At 43.4% G+C, this 27,826-nt stretch overlaps 1 protein-coding gene across 4 annotated transcripts; it reads right to left on the reverse strand.

Moving 5' to 3' along the window:
* Nucleotides 1-125: 125 nt before the first annotated feature.
* On the reverse strand, nt 126-27,766 carry LOC124001138 (disintegrin and metalloproteinase domain-containing protein 17-like). Of its 4 annotated transcripts, none has more exons than XM_046307723.1 (19): nt 27,541-27,766; nt 24,289-24,421; nt 23,401-23,534; nt 23,185-23,273; nt 22,408-22,576; nt 16,997-17,127; nt 14,593-14,679; nt 14,074-14,172; nt 13,632-13,776; nt 13,282-13,373; nt 12,696-12,848; nt 12,382-12,581; nt 11,453-11,556; nt 10,974-11,108; nt 8,954-9,084; nt 8,606-8,684; nt 8,400-8,488; nt 8,089-8,130; nt 126-919 (listed from the first exon to the last, which is right to left on the reverse strand). In XM_046307723.1, the coding sequence occupies exons 1-19, from the start codon at nt 27,647-27,649 to the stop codon at nt 524-526; spliced, it is 2,517 nt and encodes an 838-aa protein (XP_046163679.1). In that variant the 5' UTR covers nt 27,650-27,766; the 3' UTR covers nt 126-523. The 4 variants fall into 4 exon arrangements, with proteins under 4 accessions (XP_046163679.1, XP_046163678.1, XP_046163680.1 ...); XM_046307722.1 differs by having other exon boundaries at nt 14,047-14,172; XM_046307725.1 differs by lacking the exon at nt 8,400-8,488 and having other exon boundaries at nt 822-919; nt 14,047-14,172.
* Nucleotides 27,767-27,826: the final 60 nt, after the last annotated feature.

Genomic DNA, 27,826 nt, shown 5'->3' on the forward strand with positions numbered 1-27,826 from the left:
ATTTAGCAGACGCTTTTATCCAAAGCGACTTACAGTCATGTGTGCATACATTCTACGTATGGGTGGTCCCGGGATGTACCCTGGCGTTACAAGTGCCATGCTCTACCAACTGAGCTACAGAAGGACCACATGTGCTGTGTAACCAGTATTCCAGTCCCTTCTAGGAGTGGATGTTTGTGTGTACTATAACAGTGTGTGTGTACTATAACAGTGTGTGTGTACTATAACAGTGTGTGTGTACTATAACAGTGTGTGTGTACTATAACAGTGTGTGGGTACTATAACAGTGTGTGGGTACTATAACAGTGTGTGTGTACTATAACAGTGTGTGGGTACTATAGTTTAGTCATGTATGCATGCTTCTTCTATATGTGGTGTGTCTGTATGCATGCATCTATCTAATCTAGCCTATGTTCACTCGTGTAAAATTGTGTGTGTACACACGTGTGTTTGCATGTACATGCCCATGGCTGTGTGTATGTGAGTATATATACAAACATGTTCCCTCAGCACTGAAAACGCTTTACTGTTCACCATACAGGTTTGCCTCGAGGCGGGGCTTGTCGTGGCTGCCCGACCGTGGCGTGCTCCGCTCTGCCGTCAGGTCCTCGTAAGACGACTTGGTGGTGTTGGAGCCTCCGGGTGGAGGGAAGTCGTCTTCATCCGTGTCGAGGTGAGAATCGCAGCTGGGATCCTCCTGTATGGTGGCCATCCGCGGGCCCTCCCCCACCACGATCCCCCCACTTCCCGGGCCAGAAGCCAAGCCTGGGGCACTGATGCTGCCTGAGGCAGGTGGGCCCGTTGGGGGTAGAGAAGGGAGGGAGTGGAGAAGAATCCGAGTGCCGGAGGAGGTTGGAGGCGTAGATGGCTTGATGACGACGACAGAGGCCGTCTCGAGGCTGCTCAGCATCTCTGCTTTCTGAGGGGGGGACAGGAGGACAGCAGGGTCAGGTTTGTGTTTGACTAATCCACTGCCTGACTGTATCCTTTTGAACTCAATTCAGTTGATCTTTAATGGTCTGGTCACACCATTACAACTGAATAGCCCAAAAACAAACAACTCAGACACTCTGGCTCCAAACAAGGTCTACACTCTGCCTTTTATAAAGACAAGGCTCTTCTCCTCACATACATCACGCATCCTTGTGACACGCCGGCAGCGTGCACCCTGGCCCCGCCCCCCCCCAAACCCACTCCCCTAAAAGGTGGAGCTGTACTAAATACAGGTACCTTCACCATCTGCTGCAGTTCCACGAGGGGCCAAGGCTTTATTTCACCAGGAAAGTCATATTGAGATGTATTTTTCAAGTGAGCCCTGAGGCCATCAGACGTACTACCGTCTGGAACTCATGTCGCTTCTGGGCCAACTACAGCCCAGTTTCAAATTCATTCCTAAACTCTTGCCCCTAGGCACTTCGTGTAAACGTGAAAAGATTCTATGGGTAATAGCATATGGTTGTCACGCCAACTTGCTCTCTTACAGACTTGGTGGAATCTTCACCCCATACTGCTTACAACTATGAAGTCCTTTCAGATCTAGGGGATCTGGGCTAGAGTCAGGCTCAACAGGGGGATCTGGGATAGGGTCAGGGTTAGGCTAGGGCTGTTGCAGTGGCCGTATTACCGCCACACTGGCAGTCATGAGTCATGACTGCAGTAGAATTTGACGTGACCGTTGAGTCATGGTGATATCCTCTTATCCACTCTGGACATGTATTGGTAGTACCCAACTCACTAATGATCATCAGGTCGCTAATGGCCTGGTACTCAGGACTCGATTGTCCCTCTAACCACTCTGACATCAATGTAATACAATCGAAAATCACAACAAACATCATCAAAACACTGCTTTTAAAACTCAACTTACTGTGATTGATCAATTTGAAGAGAGTTCAACAACAGTTTGAAAACGGAAAACATGGTTGTTGTGGATGTTCTTTTAAAGCCTAACACAACTAAAATGGACAGCACTTTCTAAGGGTGTCATGTTTGTCATTTATTATCATGTCTTGTCCCTGTGCTCCCCATTCTATTCGTTTCCCTCTGCTGGTCTTATTGGGTTCTTTCCCTCTTTCTATCCCTCTCTCTCCCCCTCCCCCTCTCACTCTCTCGTCTTCTCTCTATCGTTCCGTTCCTGCTCCCAGCTGTTCCTATTCCCTAATCATCATTTAGTCTTCCCACACCTGTTCCCGATCCTTTCCCCTGATTAGAGTCCCTATTTATTCCTTTGTGTTCCGTTCCTGTCCCGTCGGTTCCTTGTTTAGTATTCACCATGCTGTGATTGCGTTTCGCCCTGTCCTGTCGTGTTTTTGCTGTGATTGTGTATCGCCCTGTCCTGTCGTGTTTTTGCCTTCATCAGATGCTGCGTGTGAGCAGGTGTCTCTGTCTACTACGGCCTGCGCCTACCCGGCGACCTGCAGTCTGTGGCCGCTTCTCCAGTTATTCCCCTCTACAGACTAGAGGATTTCTGTTATTCCCTGTTTGGACTTAAATAAACTCTGTTTCTGTTAAGTCGCTTTTGGGTCCTCTATCACCTGCATGACAGAAGGAACCGACCAAGGAATGGACCCAGCGACTTCAGACGCTCGTTACACTGCCGTCAAGATCCAAGGAGCCATGCTCGGCAGACACGAGCAGGAATTGTCTGCATGCCGTGGAGAACCTGGCCGCTCAGGTTTCCGCCTCTCTGGACAGTTCCAGAGTCTCGTCTCGCCACCTGTTACTTCCTGGCCTGCCGAGCCTCCAGAACCTAGGGTTAATAACCCACCTGCTGCTCCGGGCAGCCCATGAGTGCCGTGGTGAGAAACCCAACACATGATTTCACTCCTTACTGGTCGAGAATGGGGCACAGCTATCTGGGAGGCAAGGGCTGATTGCTCTAACAAGTTCCAGAACAGTGATCCAGAGTTTTGGTCTTCTAGGGCCCTGGCTTCCTTATGCCAAGGTGAACCCATAACGGATTATTCTTCCACTGGCCTGTGAGTGGAACCGAGCCTCCAGAACCTAGGGTTAATGAGATTCCTCAGGTTCCTTCAGATGTGGACTCTTTGAAGCACTCTGGACAAGGAGAGGGAACCACAACACAGTTGCTGGACATTTTGTTAATTCATGTCCAGTAAGAGGCCAGAGCCCATCGGCGGAGGGCTACTTGGCGCTCTACTCAGGTCTCTTCATCTAGATCTTACTGGTCCATCTACGCTGGCCGGTTCGACTGGGGCACAGCTATCTGGGAGGCAAGCCTACGGTTTGCCTTAGATGCATCTTCCCAATCAAATTCCAGAACTTTAAAGTATCTGAAGATGATTTTCCGTTCACCGTTTACACCTGTTTTTTGGGTCATCCCTGTTCAAGGGAATTCTATCCTATCCTGGCGTTTTGTCATGTGAAGTGTTTAATGTCTGCCATCCTCCGCTTCTTCTGTCCCACTCTCTGAGGGTTGTTTCATGGACAGTGAGTGGAACTGAGACTCTTTTTTGATTTTCCGTTCACCGTTTACTGAGGAACCTGGGACCGGAGGAATCATGATCTGCGCACGGTCTTCAGTCGGTCCCGAGCCAACTCCTTCCTCCTCACCGGTCGTATGATTGTAGTATTGATCTCCTTCCGGGGACCACTCCTCCTCGAGGTAGACTATACTCTCTGGGCTCCCGAACGTAAGGCTCTCGAGGATTATTTGTCTGTGTCTCTGACGCCGGTACCATAACCAAAACTCACTCCGTTAGGGCATTTTGAGTACCGGGTCTGACATCAATGTTAATATCAATATCCTGATTTTTTCTCCGTCACTCGAGATTCATGTTCAGCACGTTCGACGTGTTCTACAGCGCCTTTTAGAGAAAAGAGAAGTGCTCTTTTCATGTCTCCTCCGTTACTCAACAAAGGCATTCAGATGGATTCCCCAAGCTGTCAGTGATTGGCCCGTTCCATCACGTGTCGAACGCTTTTAGGTCAAAGGGAGCTTTTGATCTTCTAAAAGAACGTTTTACGTCCGCTCCTATCCTCGTTACTCCTGACTCACTAGACTTCATTGTCGAGGTTGACGCTTCAGAGGTAGGCGTGGGAGCCATTCTATCCCAGCGCTTCCAGTCTGACGATTGTCGCCATCTGAGCGCAACTATGATGTGGGTAACCGTGAACTGCTGGCCATCCGCTTAGCCCTAGTTAATGGTTGGAGGGGCAAGACCATAAGAACCTTGAGTACATCCGTTCTGCCAAACGACTTAATGCCCGTCAAGCTGTCCGGGTAGAAGAACACCAAGCCTGATGCATCCCGTCTGTTTAGTTCTTCTGTGGCTTCTACTGATCCCGAGGGATTCTTCCTTATGAACGCACACTGCGTCGCCGCGCTTGTCCTAGTAACCTCCTTTTCGTTCCTGTTTCCACTCGTCTGGCTGTTCTTCAAGGGCTATGCTTCATCCCGGTGTTGGAGGCCTCTGTGGTTGTTTGTGGCTGGTTCGGACTGAAGACCGCTCCCCATTCCTTCTCGCCCATGTTTGCCTTAGACTTCATTTCCCAGGTATCAAGACTTGAGAGCCGCCAATAAACGCAGGATTAAGAGTCCAAGGTATTGTTGCGGCCAAACATTCCTCTTTTGACAGCTTTCCGTAAGTTGACTCCGCGGTTCATTGGTCCGTTCCGTGTCTCCCAGGTCGTCAGTCCTTGTTGATGTCTCCTGTGTTAAGCCCTGTTTAATTCGCACCCCCCGTTTCCCTCCCCCCTCCCGTCCTTGTCGAGAGCGCACCTGTACATAAGATCATGGACATTTCGGGGACGGGGTCACCAATACCTTGTGGATTGGGAGGGTTACGGTCCTGAGGAGAGGAGTTGGGTTCCGTCTCGGGAACCGTTCAGCATGTCTTGTCCCTGTGCTCCCCATTCTATTCGTTTCCCTCTGCTGGTCTTATTGGGTTCTTTCCCTCTTTCTACAATTCCCCTAATCATCATTTAGTCTTCCCACACCTGTTCCCGATCCTTTCCCTGATTAGAGTCCCTAAATTCACCATGCTGTGATTGCGTTTCGCCCAGTCCTGTCGTGTTTTTTGCCTTCATCAGATGCTCTGTGAGCAGGTGTCTCTGTCTACTACGGCCTGCGCCTACCCGGCGACCTGCAGTCTGTGGCCGCTTCTCCATTATTCCCCTCTACAGACTAGAGGATTTCTGTTATTCCCTGTTTGGACTTAAATAAACTCTGTTTCTGTTAAGTCGCTTTTGGGTCCTCTATCACCTGCATGACAAAGGGGATGATTAAATCAAAACATGCAAATAGAAAGTGACGGAACAGGTCATTGTAACTCAAATATCCCAGTTACTATTATTTATCTTTTATTTCAAAATGTAAAGTGTTGGTCCCATGTTTCATGAGCTGAAATAAAATATCTTAGAAATGTTCCATAAGCACAAAAAGCAAATTTTTCTCCAATTTTGTGATCAAATTTGTTTACATCCCTGTTAGTGAGGATTTCTCCTTTGTGAAGATAATCCATCCACCTGACAGGTGGCATATCAAGAAGCTGATTAAATAGCGTGTTGGGGACAATAAAAAGCCACTCTAAACTGTGCAGTTTTGTCACAACACAATGCCACATATCTCAAGTTGAGGGAGAGTGCACTTGGCATGCTGACTGTAGGAATGTCCACAAGAGCTGTTTCCAGATAATTTAATGTTAATTTCTCTACAATAAGCTGCATCCAAAGTCGTTTTAGAGAATTTGGCAGCACGTCCAACCGGCCTCACAACCACAGACCACGTGTAACCAGGCCAGCCCAGGACCTCCACATCTGGCTTCTTCACCTGCAGAATCGTCTGAGACCAGCCACCTGGACAGCTGATAAAACTGAGGAGTATTTCTGTCTGTAATAAAGACCTTTTGTGGGTGGGCCTATTTCCCAAGTGTGGTGGGCTCTCTCATGAATCTGATGTATTTAGGTGAGCGGACACCTGGGGCAATTGATTTGTGAGTTGCATTGTTTAAAGTGGCTAGTAAAAAAAAAAATTCCTCAGTAAAAGGCACATGACAGCCCGCTTGGAGTTTGCCTAAAGGCATTTAAAGACTCTCAGACCATGAGAAACAAAATTCTCTGGTCTGACGAAACCAAGACTAGGAAACTAGTCAGGATCAAGGCAAAGATGAACGGAAAAAAGTACAGAGAGATCCTTAATGAAGTCCAGAGCGCTCTGGAGCAGGTTCTTAGACTGGGGCGAAGGTTCACCTTCCAACAGGTCAACAAGCCTAAGCACACAACCAAGACAATGCAGGAGTGGCTTCGGGACAAGTCTCCGAATGCCCTTCAGTGTCCCAGCCAGAACCCGGATTTGAACCCGATCTAACATCTCTGGAGAGACCTGGAAATAGCTGTGCAGTGACGCTCCCCATCCAACCTGACAGAGCTTGAGAGGATCTGCACAGAAGAATGGGAGAAACTCCCCAAATACAGGTGTGCCAAGCTTGTAGTGTTAGTTCGCCACGATGGCCTATTTATTGCCTTACCTCCCTAATCTTACTTCATTTGCGCACACTGTATATAGACTTTTCTACTGTGGTATTGACTGTACGTTTGTTTATTCCATGTGTAACTCTGTGTTGTTGTTTGTGTCGCACTGCTTTGCTTTATCTTGGCCAGGTCACAGTTGTAAATGAGAACTTGTTCTCAACTGGCCTACCTGGTTAAATAAAGGTGAAATAAAGAAGAAGACTCGAGGCTGTAATCGCTGCCAAAGGTGCTTCAATAAAGTACTGAGTAAAGGGTCTGAATACTTATGTAAATGCAATATTTACATTTTTTATTAAAAAAATTTTTTTAAATGTTTGTGCTTTGACATTATTGTGTGTAAATCGATGAGGGAATAAAATGATTTAATCAATTTTAGAGTCAAGTCAAGGGGTCTGAATACTTTTCAAATGCATCGTAGAAAAGAGGAGAATATATTCTTTCTAATGCTGTTAACTTCCTTTCTCAAATTCTAATATTGAGCAAATTACACACTCACTGGCATTTGACATAGGCTTTGAAAAAGCACCCATGAGTACTAGGCATGGCAAATGCCTTGGCTGATGGTAAGCTTTCTTGACTTACGACTCTATTTAATCCGTATCGCACCAGTTCAGCTTTACAGCATGATTGAAAGGCAATATTCCTTCGTTAGACTGCATTCACGGTAAACGCTGCATATGTCGGCTCAAATCGGAAATTACATTTACATTTCTGTCATGCAATCTGTAGTCCTTAAAAACATCTTGCCAACACATGGCCGACCTTTGACTAACCAGCTAAATGGCTGCTATGTGTTTTCAGTTACCTATCTACATAAAAAGGGCTGTTAGTTTACAATTACTTTTCTAATTATAATGTGGAGAGGTCAAAATAATAAATCTACCAAATCTATTAATTACTTCTCCTTGCCGTTCACCTGAAAAGACCTGCTAACAAAAGACCTTGCTAACATATGATGGTGGTCCCTGGGTCTCCGGTTTGCCTGGACAGGGGTCCCTGGCAAGAAAAGACAACATGCTCTGTAGTAGTCGGAGTTCTCTAAAAGGGATAGCGTGTAATAGTGAGTGTGACTTCAAAGTTCAAACCTAGAACATGTGGACAGTGGTGAACATGGGAGGGCATAGGACTTATGTTGGGGAAGTTCATGGCATAGTCATGACAGACTTATGTTGAGGAAGTTCATGGCATAGTCATGACAGACTTACGTTGGGAAGTTCATGGCATAGTCATGACAGACTTACGCTGGGGAAGTTCATGGCATAGTCATGACAGACTTACGCTGAGGAAGTTCATGGCATAGTCATGACAGACTTACGCTGAGGAAGTTCATGGCATAGTCATGACAGACTTACGCTGAGGAAGTTCATGGCATAGACAGACTCATGACAGATAGTCATTACGCTGAGGAAGTTCATGGCGCTGATTCATGACATGACAGACTTACGCTGAGGAAGTTCATGGCATAGTCATGACAGACTTACGCTGAGGAAGTTCATGGCATAGTCATGACAGACTTACGCTGAGGAAGTTCATGGCATAGTCATGACAGACTTACGCTGAGGAAGTTCATGTTTTATCATGACATGACAGACTTACGCTGGGCTTGGTGTTCTCATACTCCTTCTCCAGATTTTTATCCTAAACAGAAAGCATGCCATTAATGTATCAGCAATAGACATGAATGTGTCTTAAATCAACCATGTGGTGGGCTTCAAATATCATTATACAACATGCCAATATGAAGACCCTTTTATCCAAAGCGACTTAGTATCATCCGTGCATACATTTCACTTATCGGTGGTCCTGGGAATCGAACCCACTATCCTGGCGTTGCAAGCGCCATGCTCCACCAATTGAGCAACAGAGGACAACATGTAAAGACAGACATGCTCAGTAAGGTGTCTCACCACACAGTGCACCAGGATACTGAGAGGGATCCAGAAAATCAGAGAGAACACCACCACTGAGGCCACAATGTTGTCTGCTAGGAACTTCCCTACAAGAGGGAGACCGAGAGAAAAAGACAAACTCCAACCAGCCTTTCAAATAAACTCCAAGCTAGTCCAACTGGACCTCCAAGCTAGTCTAACGCCAACATTGCATCCCAACTCACCGAAAGTGTTGATGTCCAGCTTGTCGATGAAATCCCACAACCTCTCGATCACATCCTGGACTTGCTTCATGCATTTGCCCTGAAACAAACAGACAAATCAATATATCATAATAGTCAGCCAATTTAAATAGAACGTGGTAACACTCCCTGTAGGACCAATACCATCTATTTAAAACATTCACTTTGTGTAAAAATTTATTTTATTATTCTTTTCAAATGGATTTATTGATGTGATGTGTTGAAACTCTGAATACAGGCCGAGTCCATTCAGTGTGTAGAGGACCCTTCACCTCTACTCACACTGAATGGACTCGGTCTGTACGCTAATGGAAGAGGTCAGTCACTCACGCCCTCATCACAGAAGCCCACGGTGCAGGGTTTCCCCTTGCGCAGGTACAGGAAGTTCTGGTCCTTTTTGACGAAGGGAGTGCAGGTGCCATTTTTGTCCCGGCAGCAGACCTTACACGAATTGACCAGCTCTGGGAGAGTAAAGGGAGGTCAGTTAGGTTCAAAGACAACCTGGTGCTATACTATTTATTATCTGTATCTTTCTCCAAATGTCCTTTACAGTGCCTTAATATCCCTTGACTTATTCCACATTTTGTTGTGTTACCCCCTGAATTCAACATTTATTATTAAATAGATTATTTTTTCCTTACCCATCTACACACACAATACCCCATAATGAAATGTTAGCACATATATTGAAAATTAAATACAGAAATATCTCATTTACATAAGTATTCACAACACTACAAACTGAGCTCTGGTGCATACAATTTCCTTTGATCATCCTTGAAATGTCACTACAACGTGATAGAAGTCCACCTGTGGCCAATTCATTTGTTTGGACATGATTTAGAAAGAAACACCTGTCTATCTATACAAGGTGTCAGTGCAGAAACTATACCATGAAGTCCAAGGAACTTTTCTTAAATCTCAGAGAGAGAATTGTGATGAGGCATATATCTGGGGAAGGGTATAAAACTACTTCTAGAATGTTGAAAGTTTCCAAGAGCACAGTGTTCTCCATCATTGGGAAAGTAAAACATATGGAACTACCCAGACTGATTAGAGCTGGCCATCTGACCAAACTGAGCCTCCGGGCAAGAAGGACCTTGGTCATGAAGGTGACCAAGAACCCAATGACCACTCTGACAGTACTACAGAGTTCATTGACTGAGATGGGAGAACCTGCCAGAAGAACAACAGTCTGTACAGCACTCCACCAATCTGGAAGAGCGGCAAGACGGAAGCCAGTCCTAAAATAAGAAACACATGACAGCACGCCTGGAGTTTGCAAAAAGTCACGTGAAAGACTCAGAGCACAAGGCAAAATGGTCTGATTGAAAAATGTCATTCTCTGGCCTGAATGCAAAGCCAGGCTCTGCTCATCGCATGTCTAAAACCATCCCTACCATGAAGCATGGTGCTGGCAGCATCATGCTATGGGAATGCTTTTCAGTGGCAGAGACTGGGAGACTGGTGAGGATAGAACAACCTTAGACAGTGTCAAAGATTTATATTCCAACAGGACATTGACCCCAAGCATACAGCCAAAGGCAAAGCTGGAACGGCTTCAGAACAATAATGTGAATGTCCTTAAGAGGCACAGCCAAAGGCCAAACTTGTATTCCATTGAAAATATGTGGAAAGACTTGAAGATTGCTGTTCACTGCCAATCTCCATCGAACATAACAGTGCTTGAGAAAATCTGCCAAGAATAAATGGGAGAGAAGACCCAAATCCAGATGCAAAGCTGATACAGACATACCCAAGACGACTCAAAGCTGATACAGACATACCCAAGACGACTCAAAGCTGATGCAGACATACCCAAGACGACTCAAAGCTGATGCAGACATACCCAAGACGACTCAAAGCTGATACAGACATACCCAAGACGACTCAAAGCTGATACAGACATACCCAAGACGACTCAAAGCTGATACAGACATACCCAAGATGACTCAAAGCTGTAACCGCTGCTAAAGGTGCTTCTATAAAGTATTAACTCAGGGGTGTCCAGAAACTCAAAATGTCCAGACATTTCTTTAAACATGTTTTCATGTGGGTGAGAAAAAATAAATTGAATCCATTTTGAATTCTGTCTGTAACACTACAAAATGTGGAATAAGTCAAGGGGTATGAATACTTTCTGAAGGCACTGTACAGTATATTGGCAGAAATCAAATTTAAGGCTTTGCATTTCGAACATTAATTTATTCTTGAAGCTTCAAATCAAATAATGAACAAAACCTTTAATGCAAAGATATTGGGTCCACCCATAGAGATAGAAATACAACTATAGAGAGGCTCTATGAGTACACCATGGTACTGTACAGTGGTGTATGTGAGAGGGTTGTACCATTACAAGCACATGGCTGCAGGTTCTGCACAGCCTCACAGAAGGTCATGCACTCCCCGTCGCTGCACCTCCCGCTGTCCACACAGATGGTATTGTCCGGAGCGTTGTCTGGGTTTGGGCACTCACTGCTCTTACCTAAGGTTTTGAGAAGGTGGTGGGGAGAAAGGACATCAAAGAAATTGAGAATCTCCCTCAGGGAGTCAGTCAAATACCCAAACTGATGTCTCAACAGCAAGACCTGGAGACCTAGCCAGCTAGAGGATGTTTATCCAAAATATCACTTACATAGCAGATAATGGTTAGTTGTCCGGTTGAACAATAGTATATTTATTTTTCTTTAAACAGGGGTGAGTCCCATTGAGAACAACATATTTTACTAGGGAGCCCTGTATTACAAAGCATCAATGATCAATAAAAAATAAATCACATCGGTCTGTTTAGTCGTGGCTATCCTGTGTATGAACAGTAGAGGAGGTTACCTGTGCAGAGGGACATGCCTTTACAGGTGGCGTTGATTGGCTCCTGGCACGGCTTGCCTGCCTGCTGAAACTTGCAGTTCTTACAGCATGGACTGTTCCTGTCACTGGATGTACCCGGACATAGAACACAATAACTTCAGTTTCCATGTGGGGAATGTCACTAAGCATCATAGTAGTGTGAATGCACTGGCATGGTGATGATAGAGAGGAAGGTTACAGGATAGTATGTTCAAGGTCCAATGCAGCCATTTTTATCTCAATATCAAATAATTTCTGGGAAACAATAAAGTACCTTACTGTGATTATTTTCAATTCAAATGGAAAAAAATATATTAAAAAAACATGTAAATAGCTTCTTAGCAAAGTGCAATTTCTCAAGCAAGAATTTTGCTAGGACTGTCTGGGAGTGGTCTAAGTAGGGAGGGGAAAACTGAAAATGAGCTGTTATTGGCAGAGTGGTTTGGAACTCTCTCTTATTGGTCTATTAACTAATGTACCGCCTGGTGGTGTCACCAGGCAGGCAAAAACTGCCAAAAGAGGCTGACATTTCAGGCTGTCTTTTCAAACAGCTTTTACACTAAAACGGCTTCTTGGTCATTTTCACAGTATTATTCCAACCAGTGTGAAAATGTATAGAAAACACAGGAAGGAAAAAATTATAATAATCACATTTTTGAGAGCACTGGGCCTTTAAACACACACAAAAGAACTGTAATGTCAATTTACTTTATTAGTTTACTGTATATTATGAAATTGACATGATTCTGTATGTAACCATGTTGTAACTTCTACATGACACTGCAAACTACATTTCCCCAAGGGGACAATAAAGTCAGCCAGTAAGTAAAGAAATGCAGGAATTCACTGAAGCCTTTGTAAATGTCATCCTGCCATATGAATTACTGCACTCAGAGGTGGCGGGTTTCTACCTGCACTGGGACTCGGGCCTGAACTTGCAGTCGGCGGAGCAGCACTGGTCGTCGTTGAGGTGCAGCAGGCCCGGGTCACACTCCTCCCCTTCCTCAACGCGCAGGTTCCCACACACCTTGCTGTTCCTCTCCTTGAAGCAGATGGGAGCCTTGAGGCGCAGCGTCTTCCCTATGGAGATCTTACTGCAGTTGGAGAAACGCTGTGGGGAGAAGACAAATATAAAGGAAGGGAGGAAGGAAAGAATATAAGCTAAATGTCATGTGAGCATATATGAGTCATTTGACAGAAGATTTGAAGCACACAAGAGCATTACCTTGTTATTGTAGTGGTCCCCGCTCACAGCGATGGGGTACATGACAAACTTGCCCCCGTGGTCATCGCTAGGGGCGCAGTAATGCATGCTGTCAGGGTCGTGCTCAGCTCCAAAGTTGTGGCCTAGCTCATGGGTTGTCACCAAATCTGCTTCCTGGTGATGGGAGAAAAAAAGAAGAAAAAAACGTAATGCTTGGAAACCATATATTGACTTGCAACAATTAATAAAGGAATGACATATCTATTATCTTTGGGATATAAAAGCATGTAAATATCTGAGGAGCAGTGACCTGAAGAGGGTCTTGTAAGGTCTAAGTCATTAATATTAGTGATGCATACGGCTGCCTACTCAACCCATGACCCAACACAATGTGCCCCACAGGTTATTCTATCCATGTGTCATTAGACAACATCTAAAACCATCATCTTGACTGAGTACTGCCCATCACCTGACCTATGACCCAGAAAGATGTCATGAATTATGCAATACAGGGAGTTGTTCAGTCCTGGTTCTAGTTTATTCGATAGAGGGTGCAGAAGCCTTAGAAATAGCATGGCTGGATTCAGATACTCAATGAGGAACCTACCTTGGTTAGAATGGTTTTGCCATAATTCTTAGTGCTGGTTAAACCAGTGTTGAGGAAACTGGGGTTCTTAACGGAACTAGATGGAAAGAAAGCTGCAGAAAACAAAAAGAGAACGCCAGGGTAGTGGGTTCGATCCCCGGGACCACCCATACGTAGAATGTATGCACACATGACTGTAAGTCGCTTTGGATAAAAGCGTCTGCTAAATGGCATATATTATTATTATTATTATTAAATCAGACTAGAAATATAGGAGAAATATCTTGAGAATCTATCACACCATTATCAAAACACTCATGATAGTTATTTGATCAGAATTGAGAGGACCTCTGTGAGAGGCTAAGCCTTACGTTTAGGACAGAGGCCCCCCATAGCCTGGGCTTTAGAAGGGGCCACATAAGCCAAGCCCAGTGTCCCCTCATCAAAGTCCTGATAGGTGAACAGGTGGGCAAGGCACACAGTGCTAGCATTGTCCGCTATGTCCGTGCTAAATTGCTGCAGAGAAAAGAGGTATTGAAAAATGAATGAGAAGAAAATACTAGTCATTACAAGCCAAAAGTATCCCCAGGGTGAGAGTGTTTGTTGTCAATCATGTTAAGGCCCGTTCAAGTAAATGTTATTGAAGAGTCTACAACATAAAGTTCATACAGTGACCCCCCCAGAAATGTGTCCTCATGTATTCCCTACCTACAGACAACAGAACACTGTACAGGCTACACAATGTAATGGCATCTGAGTAGATTAGAGTCAGTAGCAGTGTCTCACTTCCAGCAGTTTCTTGACGTCCCACACCTCCTTGCCTTGGATGGGGCTTCCATTCATGTTGTAGTGGGTCCAGTCCGGCCCAGCCTGGCCAAGCGGCGCTCTGGTCGGCTCCTTGTTGATGATGATCTACAACCAGGACTTTACAACTTCTTAAACCCAATTAAGGTTACAGCACGTACTACAGTCCCCATAATGCTCTGCACAAGATATTATGGTCTGGAGAAGATATGGATCATAGACCGCCACATTTATTCAGTGAGGCGCTGGTTTCGTAGTAGACGCAGTGTTGCCATTCATTCCCACACAAAGAGCTTCCACGGTCTGCTCCAAAAATGCTTTTACAATTAGGGTACTACAGTTATGCTCAGCTTAATTTCTTAACCCAGCACTGACACATAACACACTGAGCTATGGTGTCACTAGTGATATGGAATGATTGGCATGGAAATGACAACGCCAAATGACAACATGCCAAATATTTGCTTACAACTACTACAACAATACAACTACTACCAACTCACACACACAGTCAGCAAATAGTCCCACCTGTTGGATCTGAACACCGTATCCTGTAAACTCATCATCCCAGGTTGTGTTCCTGTACATGTCGTCCACTCTGTCAATCAACTCAATCTGGGGGAAACAGACAGTATTAAGCACAAACCCAGATGATGCCTGTTCCTGAACAGTGGTTCGTTGCAGCACTACACAATTCCAAATGGACCTCATGGCTCTACTTTCAGGCACTTCATGAAGGTTTAAAACACGTGTCAAACTCATTCCACGGCGGTGTCCGCAGGTTTTCACTCCTCCCTTGTAATTGATTGATGAATTAAAGGTCACTAATTAGTATAGAAATCCTCTCACCCACTTGTTTAAGTCTTAATTGAAAGGGAAAAAACAAAAACTAGCAGACACTAGAGCTGTGTTCGAATACTCACACTAACCCCATTACGCATACTATTTGTGATGTAAATTAAGTCTGTAATATGATTATTTGTCATAAACTCAGCAAAAAAGAAACGTCCTCTCAATGTCAACTGCAGCTGTATTTCCACACTATGAGGTTGGAATAATACTGTGACTTTTTTGAAAATTATGATAATGCCCTGTTAGTTTAAGAGCAGTTTGAAGAGAACGCCTGAAATTTCAACCTGTTTTGGTGACATCACCAGGCAATAACTTAGTTAATAGACAAATAAAAAGAGTTCCCAACATTGTTGGTAAGTCATATATTAGGCTTCAGATGGACCTGCAAACTATATTGTTAGGGGATCTGAAAAACCATGATCAGTCAATGGGAAATATCATTAGTCTTGCGTAAAGTATTTATTTTTAAAGCAATATCGATAGAAATGTTACAAATAGGGAGGTTCAGGAGCCTCGTAAGACATCACAGTAAAATGGAGGAATGTATTGCACAAGGAAATTGCTAAATGGTGTTATACTGGGAAAGATGGGTTAATCTGTGGACATGGGAGGGCTGGAGTTATACTGTGAAAGATGGGTTAATCTGTGGACATGGGGGGATTGGAGTTATACTGTGAAAGATGGGTTAATCTGTGGACATGGGGGGATTGGAGTTATACTGGGAAAGATGTGTTAATCTGTGGACATGGGGGATTGGAGTTATACTGGGAAAGATGTGTTAATCTGTGGACATGGGGGGATTGGAGTTATACTGGGAAAGATGGGTTAATCTGTGGACATGGGAGGATTGGAGTTATACTGGGAAAGATGGGTTAATCTGTGGACATGGGGGATTGGAGTTATACTGTGAAAGATGGGTTAATCTGTGGACATGGGGGGATTGGAGTTATACTGGGAAAGATGTGTTAATCTGTGGACATGGGGGGGATTGGAGTTATACTGGGAAAGATGTGTTAATCTGTGGACATGGGGGGGATTGGAGTTATACTGGGAAAGATGGGTTAATCTGTGGACATGGGAGGATTGGAGTTATACTGGGAAAGATGGGTTAATCTGTGGACATGGGGGGATTGGAGTTATACTGGGAAATATGGGTTAATCTGTGGACATGGGAGGATTGGAGTTATACTGGGAAAGATGGGTTAATCTGTGGACATGGGAGGGTTGGAGTTATACTGGGAAAGATGGGTTAATCTGTGGACATGGGGGGATTAGAGTTATACTGTGAAAGATGGGTTAATCTGTGGACATGGGAGGGTTGGAGTTATACTGGGAAAGATGGGTTAATCTGTAGACATGGGGGGATTGGAGTTATACTGGGAAAATGGGTTAATCTGTGGACACCGGAGGGTTGGCGTTAAAATCACAATGAATGGTGGATTGGCCACTGTGGGTGAAAATTCAGCACTTGAAAAAAGAGGAAAATGGGAATATATGTATAATTATTTAACTACATACAGTATAATGTGTACATGAAGTATTGTTGTCCCTTAGTTTAGTATAACCAGGGTAGGGATGGTAGGGGGAAAGTATAAATAAATAAAAAGGGGATTAGAAATGATACAAAACAATTAAATTGATAGAACCCACAATCTGCAATATTAAATCTTTATTTGGTACATAAGACACTTACTATAGTATTTTTTTTATTTAACCTCTTGAGATGGGAATACCTGTTTTTTATTACTTTGTTCTCATCATGAAAGAATGTTAAAATTAGGTGAAATAAAACTTTTTTCCCATCAAATTACACCACCCAAAAGATTTTTTTGGGCACTGATCATTTAGACAAATCACAGGTACTCACTCGCATCTTTCGAATTTCGGAAGAGGAAAGGACATTTGGCCCATAGACTTGCCCAGAAACTGGCTGCAAGTTTCCCTTTAGAGGGGTAAATACTTCGCTAGTCTCGTTAGTATCCTTTCTAACACGTCGCCCCGGAAAACTTCAAAATCGAACATCCGACACAATAATGCAAGATTTTAGATCGGGTATCTGAGGTTAGTTTGGGACTCTCACCAGGTAGTTGAGTGTAATGCTCTCCTCTCCGCGGCCCATGTGTTTGAAGAAGCGGTAGTCAGCCACCAGGGCTAGAGGACAGGTGTTCTTCTTGTGGTTGTGGGTCACTCTCTTCTCTCTGTGGAGGGAATCTATGATGGGAGGAAGGAAGGAGAGGAGGAGAGAAACACTGTAAGAAGTCACAGCTGGGAGAATGAGTGAAATGAGGCCAGCACTTAAGTTCCAACTGTTCGGTGCCCTTGTATTCACATTCCGTTTGCCTATGAACTGATTTCATGCAGTATACTATACAGTGGCAAGAAAAGGTATGTGAACCCTTTGGAATTACCTGGATTTCTGAATAAATTAGTCAAAGAAATTTGATCTTCATCTAAGTCACAACAATAGATTAAGCACACTGTGTTTAACTAATAACACATAAATTATTGTATTTTTCTTGTCTATATTGAATGCATCATTTAAACATTCACAGTGTAGGTTGGAAAAAGTATATGAACCCCTAGGCTAGCGACTTTTCCAAAAGCTAATTAAAGACAGGAGACAGCTAACCTGGAGTCCAATCAATGAGACGAGATTGGAGATGTTGGTTAGAGCTACCCTGCCCTATTAAACAAAAAAATGTTTAAAAAAAAAAAAAATGGAATTTGCTAGTCGGTCACAAGAAGCATTGCCTGATGTGAACCATGCCTCGAACAAAAGAGATCTCAGAATAATTTTTGTTGACTTGCATAAACCTGGAAAGGGTTATGAAGGGGTTAAACCAAGGCCTAATACCTTTAAAAAGGTTAATAAATTGTGTTATGATAAACTATAAGGCCTCTTCAAGGAGACCTGTGTGTGTGTGTGTGTGTGTGTGTGTGTGTGTGTGTGTGTGTGTGTGTGTGTGTGTGTGTGTGTGTGTGTGTGTGTGTGTGTGTGTGTGTGTGTGTGTGTGTGTGTGTGTGTGTGTGTGTGTGTGTGTGTGTGTGTGTGTATTAACACCTGTTTTGAGTGTTGTGCCCTTCAGACACTATCAGAAGGCGGAAGCCGCCTGTAACGGCGTTCGTCTGTTGAAGAAAGAGAGTCGGACCGAAATGCAGCGTGTTGGTTACTCATGACTTTAATGAAATGAATCGCGGTACATGAAATAACTTATAAAGACGAAAACAACAAAAGGAACGTGAAACTTATTATAGCCTATCTGGTGAATACTACACAAAGACAGGAACAATCACCCACGAAATACAAAGCGAAACACAGGCTGCCTAAATACGGTTCCCAATCAGAGACAACGAGAATCACCTGACTGATTGAGAATCGCCTCAGGCAGCCATGCCTATACAACACCCCTAAACAGCCGCGATCCCAAATACTACAAACCCCAATACGAAAAACAACATATAAACCCATGTCACACCCTGGCCTACCCAAACATATAACAAAAACACAAAATACAATGACCAAGGCGTGACACCGCCTACATTCATACTCCTCCTGTCTGGGCCCCACCTGGCTGAGGTTCTGAGAATATGACTGGTTTCCTGAGAACACAAGGCTGCCGCAGGCCTGATGAAAACAGTCACCTGTCAGAAGATGCTTGGACTCGTTCACTTTGTTATGCCTCCATTCTTGTGATGAAAGGTCAAGTTTCGGTCAAACCCAATTCTGAGCTTTTAATTGCTTACCATATGGTTGCTGCTGTCAGGGGAAGGTTAGATTTATTAAAATGTTGTTGCCAGGGAAACTAACACAAGGAGGACTGGGAGAGGCTATATGAGTTACAGGATGTCTTAAGACACTTTGCAGAACCTGGGGAGAGCTTCATATACTGTATTCTGTACCAACTTCTGCCTACAATTGTATTACTAAAATATCATTTTAATACTTAAACAGAGTCGGTGTTTCCTTTCTACTACCAATATATAAGTTTGACAATTATATAGACCTGACCATCTGTTGAAGAAATTGACCAATATTTACAAAAGTATCTCTAAAAGCCTTGATGTTCATCAGTCCATGGTAAGACAAATTGTCTATAAATGGAGAAAGTTCAGCACTGTTGCTACTCTACTTGGGAGTGGCCGTCCTGTAAAGATGACTGCAAGAGCACAGTGCAGAATGCTAAATAAGGTTAAGAAGAAGAGAGTCAGCTAAAGACTTACAGAAATCTCTGAAACATGCTAACATCTCTGACGATTCTACAATATGTAAAACACTAAACAAGAATGGTGTTCATGGGAGGACACCACGGAAGAAGCCACTGCTGTCAAAAAAAAACATTGCTGCACATCTGAAGTTCGCAAAAGAGCACCTGGATGTTCCACAGCGCTTCTGTCAAAATATTCTGTAGACAGATTAAAGTTGAGTTGTTTGGAAGGAACACACAACACGTGAGAGAAAAAAAAGGCACAGCACACCAACATAAAAACCTAATCCCAACTGTAAAGTATGGTGGAGGGAGCATCATGGTTTGGGGCTGCTTTGCTACCTCAGGGCCTGGACAGCTTGCTATTGTCGACGGAAAAATGTATTCCCAAGTTTATCAAGACATTTTGCAGGAGAATGTTTGGCTATCTGTCTGCCAATTGATGCTCAACAGAAGTTGGGTGATGCAACAGGACAATGACCCAAAACAGAAGTAAATCAACAACAGAATTGAGTCCTGACCTCAATTTAAAATGCAGTGGCATGACCTCGAGAGAGAGGTTCACACCAGACATCCTAAGAATATTTCTGAACTGAAACAGTTTTGTAAAGATGAATGGACCAAAATTCCTCCTGACCGTTGGGCAGGTCTGATCCGCAACTACAGAAAACATTTGGTTGAGTTTATTGCTGCCAAAGGAGGGTCAGACAGTTATTAAATCCAAGGATTTACATACTTTTTCCAACCTACACTGTGAATGTTTATACGGTGTGTTCAATAAAAACAAGAAAACGTCAAATAGTTTGTGTTACTAGTTTAAGCAGACTGTTAGTCTTCTGTTGTGACTTAGATGAAGATCATATCAAATTGTATGACCAATTTATGCAGAAATCCAGGTAATTCCAAAGGGTTCACATACTTTTTCTTGACACTATTTGTTCAGAAGACTAAAATTAAAAATGTAAGATATAGGCCCAGCTGATGAATTCTTTACTATAGAGTAATTTTCAGAACTGTCAGATTTCCAACTTTGTGTTTAGTCAAATGAATCAACAACACTTATTCTAGGAGGAGGAAGACTGGCTGTGTGGCTTGTAGGATTCATCATTACAGGAATCTGTAATCAAAATAGCAAAGCACTACTTTCGGAATAAACGTTTTTATTAACCCTTATTTGAAATTCACAGGTTATTCCATCTGTAGAATAATAGCTTCTGCTCAGCTCAGAAGCCACACTGTACAGCATGTGTCAATTCAAACTAACTATGTTAATTCCCTTCCGACTACATCCATTTGGAGTGGGCCTGGTGTATCATACGTAGTGTGTGTCTTAGGCTACACATCACTGTCAGCAGCCCCCCCCCACAAAGACAAGTCAATCATGTGCTCTCCTTCCCTCCAGAAGACCTCAGATTCTTCTGTAGAGAACCACAGCATGTGGGTGTACTCACTATGGCTTCCCCTCCGTGTATTACATACAACAGCTCTCATGAATTCTAATGCTTCTGTAGAGAACCACAGCATGTGGGTGTACTCACTATGGCTTCCCCTCCGTGTATTACATACAACAGCTCTCATGAATTCTAATGCTTCTGTAGAGAACCACAGCATGTGGGTGTACTCACTATGGCTTCCCCTCCGTGTATTACATACAACAGCTCTCATGAATTCTAATGCTTCTGTAGAGAACCACAGCATGTGGGTGTACTCACTATGGCTTCCCCTCCGTGTATTACATACAACAGCTCTCATGAATTCTAATGCTTCTGTAGAGAACCACAGCATGTGGGTGTACTCACTATGGCTTCCCCTCCGTGTATTACATACAACAGCTCTCATGAATTCTAATGCTTCTGTAGAGAACCACAGCATGTGGGTGTACTCACTATGGCTTCCCCTCCGTGTATTACATACAACAGCTCTCATGAATTCTAATGCTTCTGTAGAGAACCACAGCATGTGGGTGTACTCACTATGGCTTCCCCTCCGTGTATTACATACAACAGTTCTCATGAATTCTAATGCTTCTGTGGAGAACCACAGCATGTGGGTGTACTCACTATGGCTTCCCCTCCGTGTATTACATACAACAGCTCTCATGAATTCTAATGCTTCTGTAGAGAACCACAGCATGTGGGTGTACTCACTATGGCTTCCCCTCCGTGTATTACATACAACAGCTCTCATGAATTCTAATGCTTCTGTGGAGAACCACAGCATGTGGGTGTACTCACTATGGCTTCCCTCCGTGTATTACATACAACAGCTCTCATGAATTCTAATGCTTCTGTAGAGAACCACAGCATGTGGGTGTACTCACTATGGCTTCCCCTCCGTGTATTACATACAACAGCTCTCATGAATTCTAATGCTTCTGTGGAGAACCACAGCATGTGGGTGTACTCACTATGGCTTCCCCTCCGTGTATTACATACAACAGCTCTCATGAATTCTAATGCTTCTGTAGAGAACCACAGCATGTGGGTGTACTCACTATGGCTTCCCCTCCGTGTATTACATACAACAGCTCTCATGAATTCTAATGCTTCTGTGGAGAACCACAGCATGTGGGTGTACTCACTATGGCTTCCCCTCCGTGTATTACATACAACAGCTCTCATGAATTCTAATGCTTCTGTAGAGAACCACAGCATGTGGGTGTACTCACTATGGCTGTACTACAACAGCTATGGCTTCCCTCCGTGTATTACATACAACAGCTCTCATGAATTCTAATGCTTCTGTAGAGAACCACAGCATGTGGGTGTACTCACTATGGCTTCCCCTCCGTGTATTACATACAACAGCTCTCATGACTTCTAATGCTTCTGTGGAGATCATTCACCTCATTTTCCACACAGTTTTTTTGAAGAGGACATTGTCTTGAGTGTCTTCAGATTTCCCCCAGGTCATTATCATTCTAATGAACTTTACATTTTACAGGCAGCACAAAGGAATCAGAGCTTTATATAACACCCTGTTGCCAGCCTATGGAACATAGGGTTTAGACATTAAAGGGTTTTTATTCTTTGTGAGGCTGTGTGGGGACAAGATAGATTGGGCGCCCACCTACCTACTACCTCCTCTCCTCAAGGAATCATCTTCCTCCCTTTCCCTACCTCCTCACGCTAAGGTTGTATAAGGTAGCTTCTAATGTTTGACTCCTACACACTTTTGCACACCACACACACAAGCACTCGGTCTATGCGTATGAAACATGCAAAAATGGGGTGTCTCCTACTCTGTATATAGGCCTATACTGTCGAACACACACACACACTCATACCCTCCCGTGCCTCTCCACCTCTGGCGGCCTCTGGTAGCAGGTCCTGGGCCCCAGCGTGGATGTATCCACACACCTTGGGCGAGGCCAGGCGACTGAGGTTCCGGATGTCCTCAGAGCGATATACCAACAGACGGCCATCGGGGGGCACCTCGGTGAACCTCCAAAGGGGCTGAGGAGAGAGAGAAGAGGGGATGGAGAGAAAGAGGAATAAGAGAGAGAAAAACAAAGACAGAGCGAGAGAGGATGAAGGAGAAGTAGGATTGGTTAGATAAAGTATTTGACCAAAACAAAGGCTAGCGCTGGTTTATTTAGCTGATAGTTTTATCTCTTTTTCCCAGCAACTGTTTTAAGACCCTTTTTCTGGCCTATAGTATCCTTAAATAGCGTTAAACAAGTTAATCCATTCTTCTCTAGCTATTTAAAAATATATCTCCCCATCTTCTGAATGACGGTTGCAATGTCAGTACAGTAGACTGTTTTGGAGGGGGGAAGGGCAGGTAGCCTAAACACACAGACATTGGCACGGAACCTGGAACGAGAGTGATCCATACTGTTCCGGAATGGAACCATTATTTTAAAAGCATGGGAACCGGTTAATAATGTTATTTTACATTCCAGGCATTTTTTGTTTTGTCCCACATAAGAAAAGCAACAAAGTTCCTATGCAAAGCTCTTTCACTAAAAAGCGTATTCCAGTGTCCACCTGCAAGCTGAACCGGAACCTGGAACGAGAGTGATCCATACTGTTTAAAGCAGTGCTCCTGTTTTGGGATTTACCTCTACGTTGTACTCTGTCTCCTCTGTCAGGATGTGGGCCGAGAACTCGGCCCCGTCTATGTGTGCCTGAACACGGGAGTGCTCCTCGCCTACACACACACACACGATTTTAAGGTATTCTTCTCAGTATTCACTCTCTCACACACACAGAAATGGAAGCAACACACACAAAATATTCCATATAAAACCAACAAAACAAATACCCTCCAGACTCACCTACAAGATGTCCAGTAAAGTAGTTCTGCAGCTGAACATCATAGCGGTCTTCCTTCCCTTGCTTATCTACAAACACAGCTTTGAAGTCCTCAGTGAACAAGTCTGTGTTAGTTGTCAAGTAAAGCTTAAAATGTCTGCGGAAAAAAACAATTACAGTTTGATGGATAGAAACATGAGGAATGTACATATTCTGGTTTATTGAGGGTACAGATAACATTTTAACTTTGCCAATGGTCTGTTGCAATTGCACTGAAAATCCATGCACTCTAGTCATTAGGCCATGGCAATGATAAAAAGCCATTCCAGTAACAATGTAAAAACACATAGGAGTAGTACTTAGCAGGGAGGACTAGAACCTCTGAGAAAAGTTACAGATAATTGAGACAGTCTAACGTCATATGATCTTTCCTAAGCACTGGGCGGCATCAGAATGATACAAAACCATTGAACATCAACTTGTTTTGCTTGCTTTTGAATGTTACATGAGTGGGTGGAAGTGCCTCATTGAGTATAATGGAGTGTTTTTCTGTTACATTTTAGTCATTTAGCAGACACTCTTAGCTTACGATGTAGAAGTCCCATAATTTTTTTACCTTTATTTAACTAGGCAAGTCAGTTAAGAACAATTTCTTATTTTCAATGACGGCCTAGGAACAGTGAGTTAACTGCCTGTTCAGGGGCAGAACGACAGATGTGTACCTTGTCAGCTCAGGGATTTGAACTTGCAACCATTTAGTTTACTACTCCAACTCTCTAACCACTAGGCTACCCTGTTTGTGTGTGTGCTTCCATTTCTGTGTGCATGTGTGTGTGTATGTGTGTGTGTGTGTGAGTACTGAGAAGAATACCTTAAAATCGTGTGTAGCCTAGAGACTTTGTGCCACCTACCTCTTGAGGGCACTGAAGCTGACAATGCGCTCCAGCTGGGACTCTGTGTGGACGTCCCTCTTCCTGAGTGAGTGCTGCTGGAGGCCGGACACGGGCAGCACCTCAAAGTCAGACAGCAATGAGCTCAGAGCCTCTGGAATAAGGGAAGAGTCATATGAGGAGACTGAGAGGGCCAGTCCTATGTAGCTCAGTTGGTAGAGCATGGTGCTTGCAACGGTAGGATAGTGGGTTCAATTTCCGGGACCACTTGTACGTAAAACTTATGCATGCATGACTGTATGTCGCTTTGCATAAAAGCATCTACTAAATGGCATGTTATCTCTATATCAATACCAGAAAAAAGTTTGGACACACCTACTCATTCAAGGGTTTTTCTTTATTTTTACTATTTTCTACATTGTAGAATGATCGTGAAGACATCAAAACTATTAAATAACATATATGGAATCATATATTAATCAAAAAACTTGTTAAACAAATCAAAATATATTATATTTGAGATTATTCAAAAGTTGCCACCCTTTGTGTAACCGATGTGAAATGGCTAGCTTGTTAGCGGGGTGACGGCTAATAGCATTTCAATCAGTGACGTCACTCGCTCCGAGACATTGCAGTAGTTGTTCCCTTTGCTCTGAGCGATAGGTAACGATGCTTCGAGGGTGGTTGTTGTCGATGTGTGCAGAGGGTCCCTGGTTCGAACCCAGGTAAGGGTGAGGAGAGGGACGGAAGCTATACAGTTATATTTGCACACTCTTTGCAGTCTCTCAACCAGCTTCATAAGGTAGTCACCTGAAATGTGTTTCAATTAACAGGTGTGTCTTGTTAAAAGTTCCTTTGTGGGACTATCATTTGTTTTTCAACAGGACAATGATCCAACACACCTCCAGGCTGTGTAAGAACTATTTGACCAAGGAGGAGAGTGATGGAGTGTTGCATCAGATGACCTGACCTCCACAATCACCCGACCTCAACCCAATTTAGATAGTTTGGGATTAGTTGGACCTCAGAGTGAAGGAAAAGCAGCCAACAATTGCTCAGCATATTTGGAAACTTCGTCAAGACTGTTGGAAAAGTATTCCAGGTGAAGCTGGTTGAGAGAATGCCAAGTGTGCAAAGCTGTCATCAAGGCAAATGATGGCTACTTTGAAAAATCTCAAATATATTTAGATTTATTTTACACTTTTCTTTTGCAACCATTTAGTTTACTAGTCCAACTCTCTTTTCTGTTAATTGAATTGCATTCCAGGTGGCTACCTCATGAAGCTGGTTAAGAGAATGCCAAAAGTGTCCAATCCTGTCATCGAGGCAATGGATGGCTACTTTGAACAATCACAAAAATAAAATATTTTTTAATTTGTTTAACACTAATTTGGTAACTTCATGATTCCATGTGTCATTTCATAGTTTTGATGTCTTCACTATTATTCTACAATGTAGAAAATAGTCAAAATAAAGAAAAACCCAGGAATGAGTAGGTGTTTCCAAACTTTTGAAAGGTACTGAAAACACACACACACACACACACACACACACACACACACACACACACACACACACACACACACACACACACACACACACACACACACACACACACACACACACACACACACACACACACACACACACACACACGACTAAACTCCCTCAATGTAACTCCAATAAAGTGAAAATGGTAACATGCAATATCATTGGTACAGTAACCGTACAGTGGTCACCAACCCTTGTCCCAATGAGCTTCAAATGTGCAGGCTTTGGTTCTAACCCAGCAGTAACACACCTGATTCATGTATTAATCATGGTCTTCCTGATTAGCTGAATCAGATGTGTTAGTGCTGGAACAAAACCCTGGTTTATTTTTAGTGACCTCTGCAGTAGCCTATACTCTTCTCGCTCTGTGGCAAATAATATTGGATTGATGCAGCACTGAGTAACAGTTAGTAGTCTAAAATACATTTTAACCATGAATCTTTCAGAGGATTCACACAAAATGGAACAGCCAAAATGGAAGTTTCTCACTTCCTCTTGAAAGCGGTCATGTAGCTAGTTCCTTCCTGTCTAAAGGGCCCTACACAGTCTATGAAACAGGTCCAACAGAGCGTAGTTCTACATACTTTTGCGAGGCTGAATTTTGTGTAGACTGTGAAATCCCTGCCTTTGATGACACACAGCCTCCAAATAGATTGTCAACACTGTCTTTGTGGGGTTAGTCAGAGCATTACACCTTCCTAATTAAAACAAATTGAGCATGGTTTAAATTTTAACTAGGTACTTAATTGACATCCTCAAACGGTGACAATTTCAAGCTATGGGCCTTTATGGGCGGCAGGTAGCCTAGTGATTAGAGCTTTGGGCCAGTAACTGAAAGGTTGCTTGATCGAATCCCCGAGCTGACAAGGTAAAAATATGTAATTCTCCCCCTGAACAAGGAAGTTAACCCACTGTTCCTAGGCCGTCATTGTAAATAAGAATTTGTTCTTAACTGACTTACCTGGTTAAATAAAAATAGACATAAATACCAATCTTAATTTAACAAATTATTTCAGGGGTGGCCAACACCGGAAAGCAATGCGTACACGTTTGTTGTTTCAGCACATCATTACAGGTTATGTAAAACATTGAATTGCGATCTTGTTCGATAAGATTGGGAACAAATGTAGTATTCAATCCATGATGACCCACAGGTTGCGCAGGTATTTGTTCCTGCCAGTGCCATACATCTGTAGCTAGTTAACGAACAAAATATTTCAGTTGAATCACAAGATGTGATGAGACCAGAATTGGTGACCACTGCTCTGGCACCAATAATATAATAATAATAAATGCCATTTAGCAGACGCTTTTATCCAAAGCGACTTACAGTCATGTGTGCATACATTCTACGTATGGGTGGTCCCGGGAATCGAACCCACTACCCTGGCGTTACAGGCGCCATGCTCTACCAACTGAGCTACAGAAGGACCAGCACTGGAAAAGGAATAGCCACCCTGTCTAGATTCATTTGAAAGCACACAGTTGATGCTGAATACCAGACATTCCATCTTGCTAGATAGCGAGTAAGATTTTCTTCGGGATTTGTTAACAACATTAGCTGTCTAGTTAACTAACAAACGAGTTATCTAGCGAACACTATCGTCAAACTTTAGCAATTGAAGATGTAGCTAACTAACAGCCTAATTTGCATATATTTGACTGACAGCTTGCTCCTCAAGAACATGTCTGCAAGCCACTAGCTAGGTTAACGTTACTCACCGAAATCTGTGTCATTTCCCGGTGTCTCTTCCTCGGTGGCCCTTGATTTAATCGCACAATTGACCCAACAAGGAGCCAAAAAGGTCACAAGTACCAGATACTTCATCATGACGTTAAAAGCGCTTACTCCACCTGTGTCATTATTGCAAGTTGTTGAAGAATAATGTCAACACAGGAACCGTTAACCAGGCTAGGCAGAGCAGGTGTAGCACCGAGGTAAAATTAGTTTTATGTTGGATATTCTGGTTCTCTCGTCAATGACTGTTGTACCAATCATGCCATCACT

This window comes from Oncorhynchus gorbuscha, linkage group LG17 (assembly GCF_021184085.1).
Source record: "Oncorhynchus gorbuscha isolate QuinsamMale2020 ecotype Even-year linkage group LG17, OgorEven_v1.0, whole genome shotgun sequence".
NCBI classification, from domain to species: Eukaryota; Metazoa; Chordata; class Actinopteri; order Salmoniformes; family Salmonidae; genus Oncorhynchus; species Oncorhynchus gorbuscha.

Excerpts from the sequence above, each read along its gene's own strand:
- LOC124001138 (XM_046307722.1), bottom strand. The coding sequence starts at position 27,649 with ATGATGAAGTATCTGGTACTTGTGACCTTTTTGGCTCCTTGTTGGGTC. Across the intron at positions 9,085-10,973 it reads GCAGCCATGTGCTTGTAATG|AGCTGGTCAATTCGTGTAAG; the intron begins GTACAACCCTCT and ends TTACTCTCCCAG. Across the intron at positions 920-8,088 it reads ATGAGAACACCAAGCCCAGC|AAAGCAGAGATGCTGAGCAG; the intron begins GTAAGTCTGTCA and ends TCCCCCCCTCAG.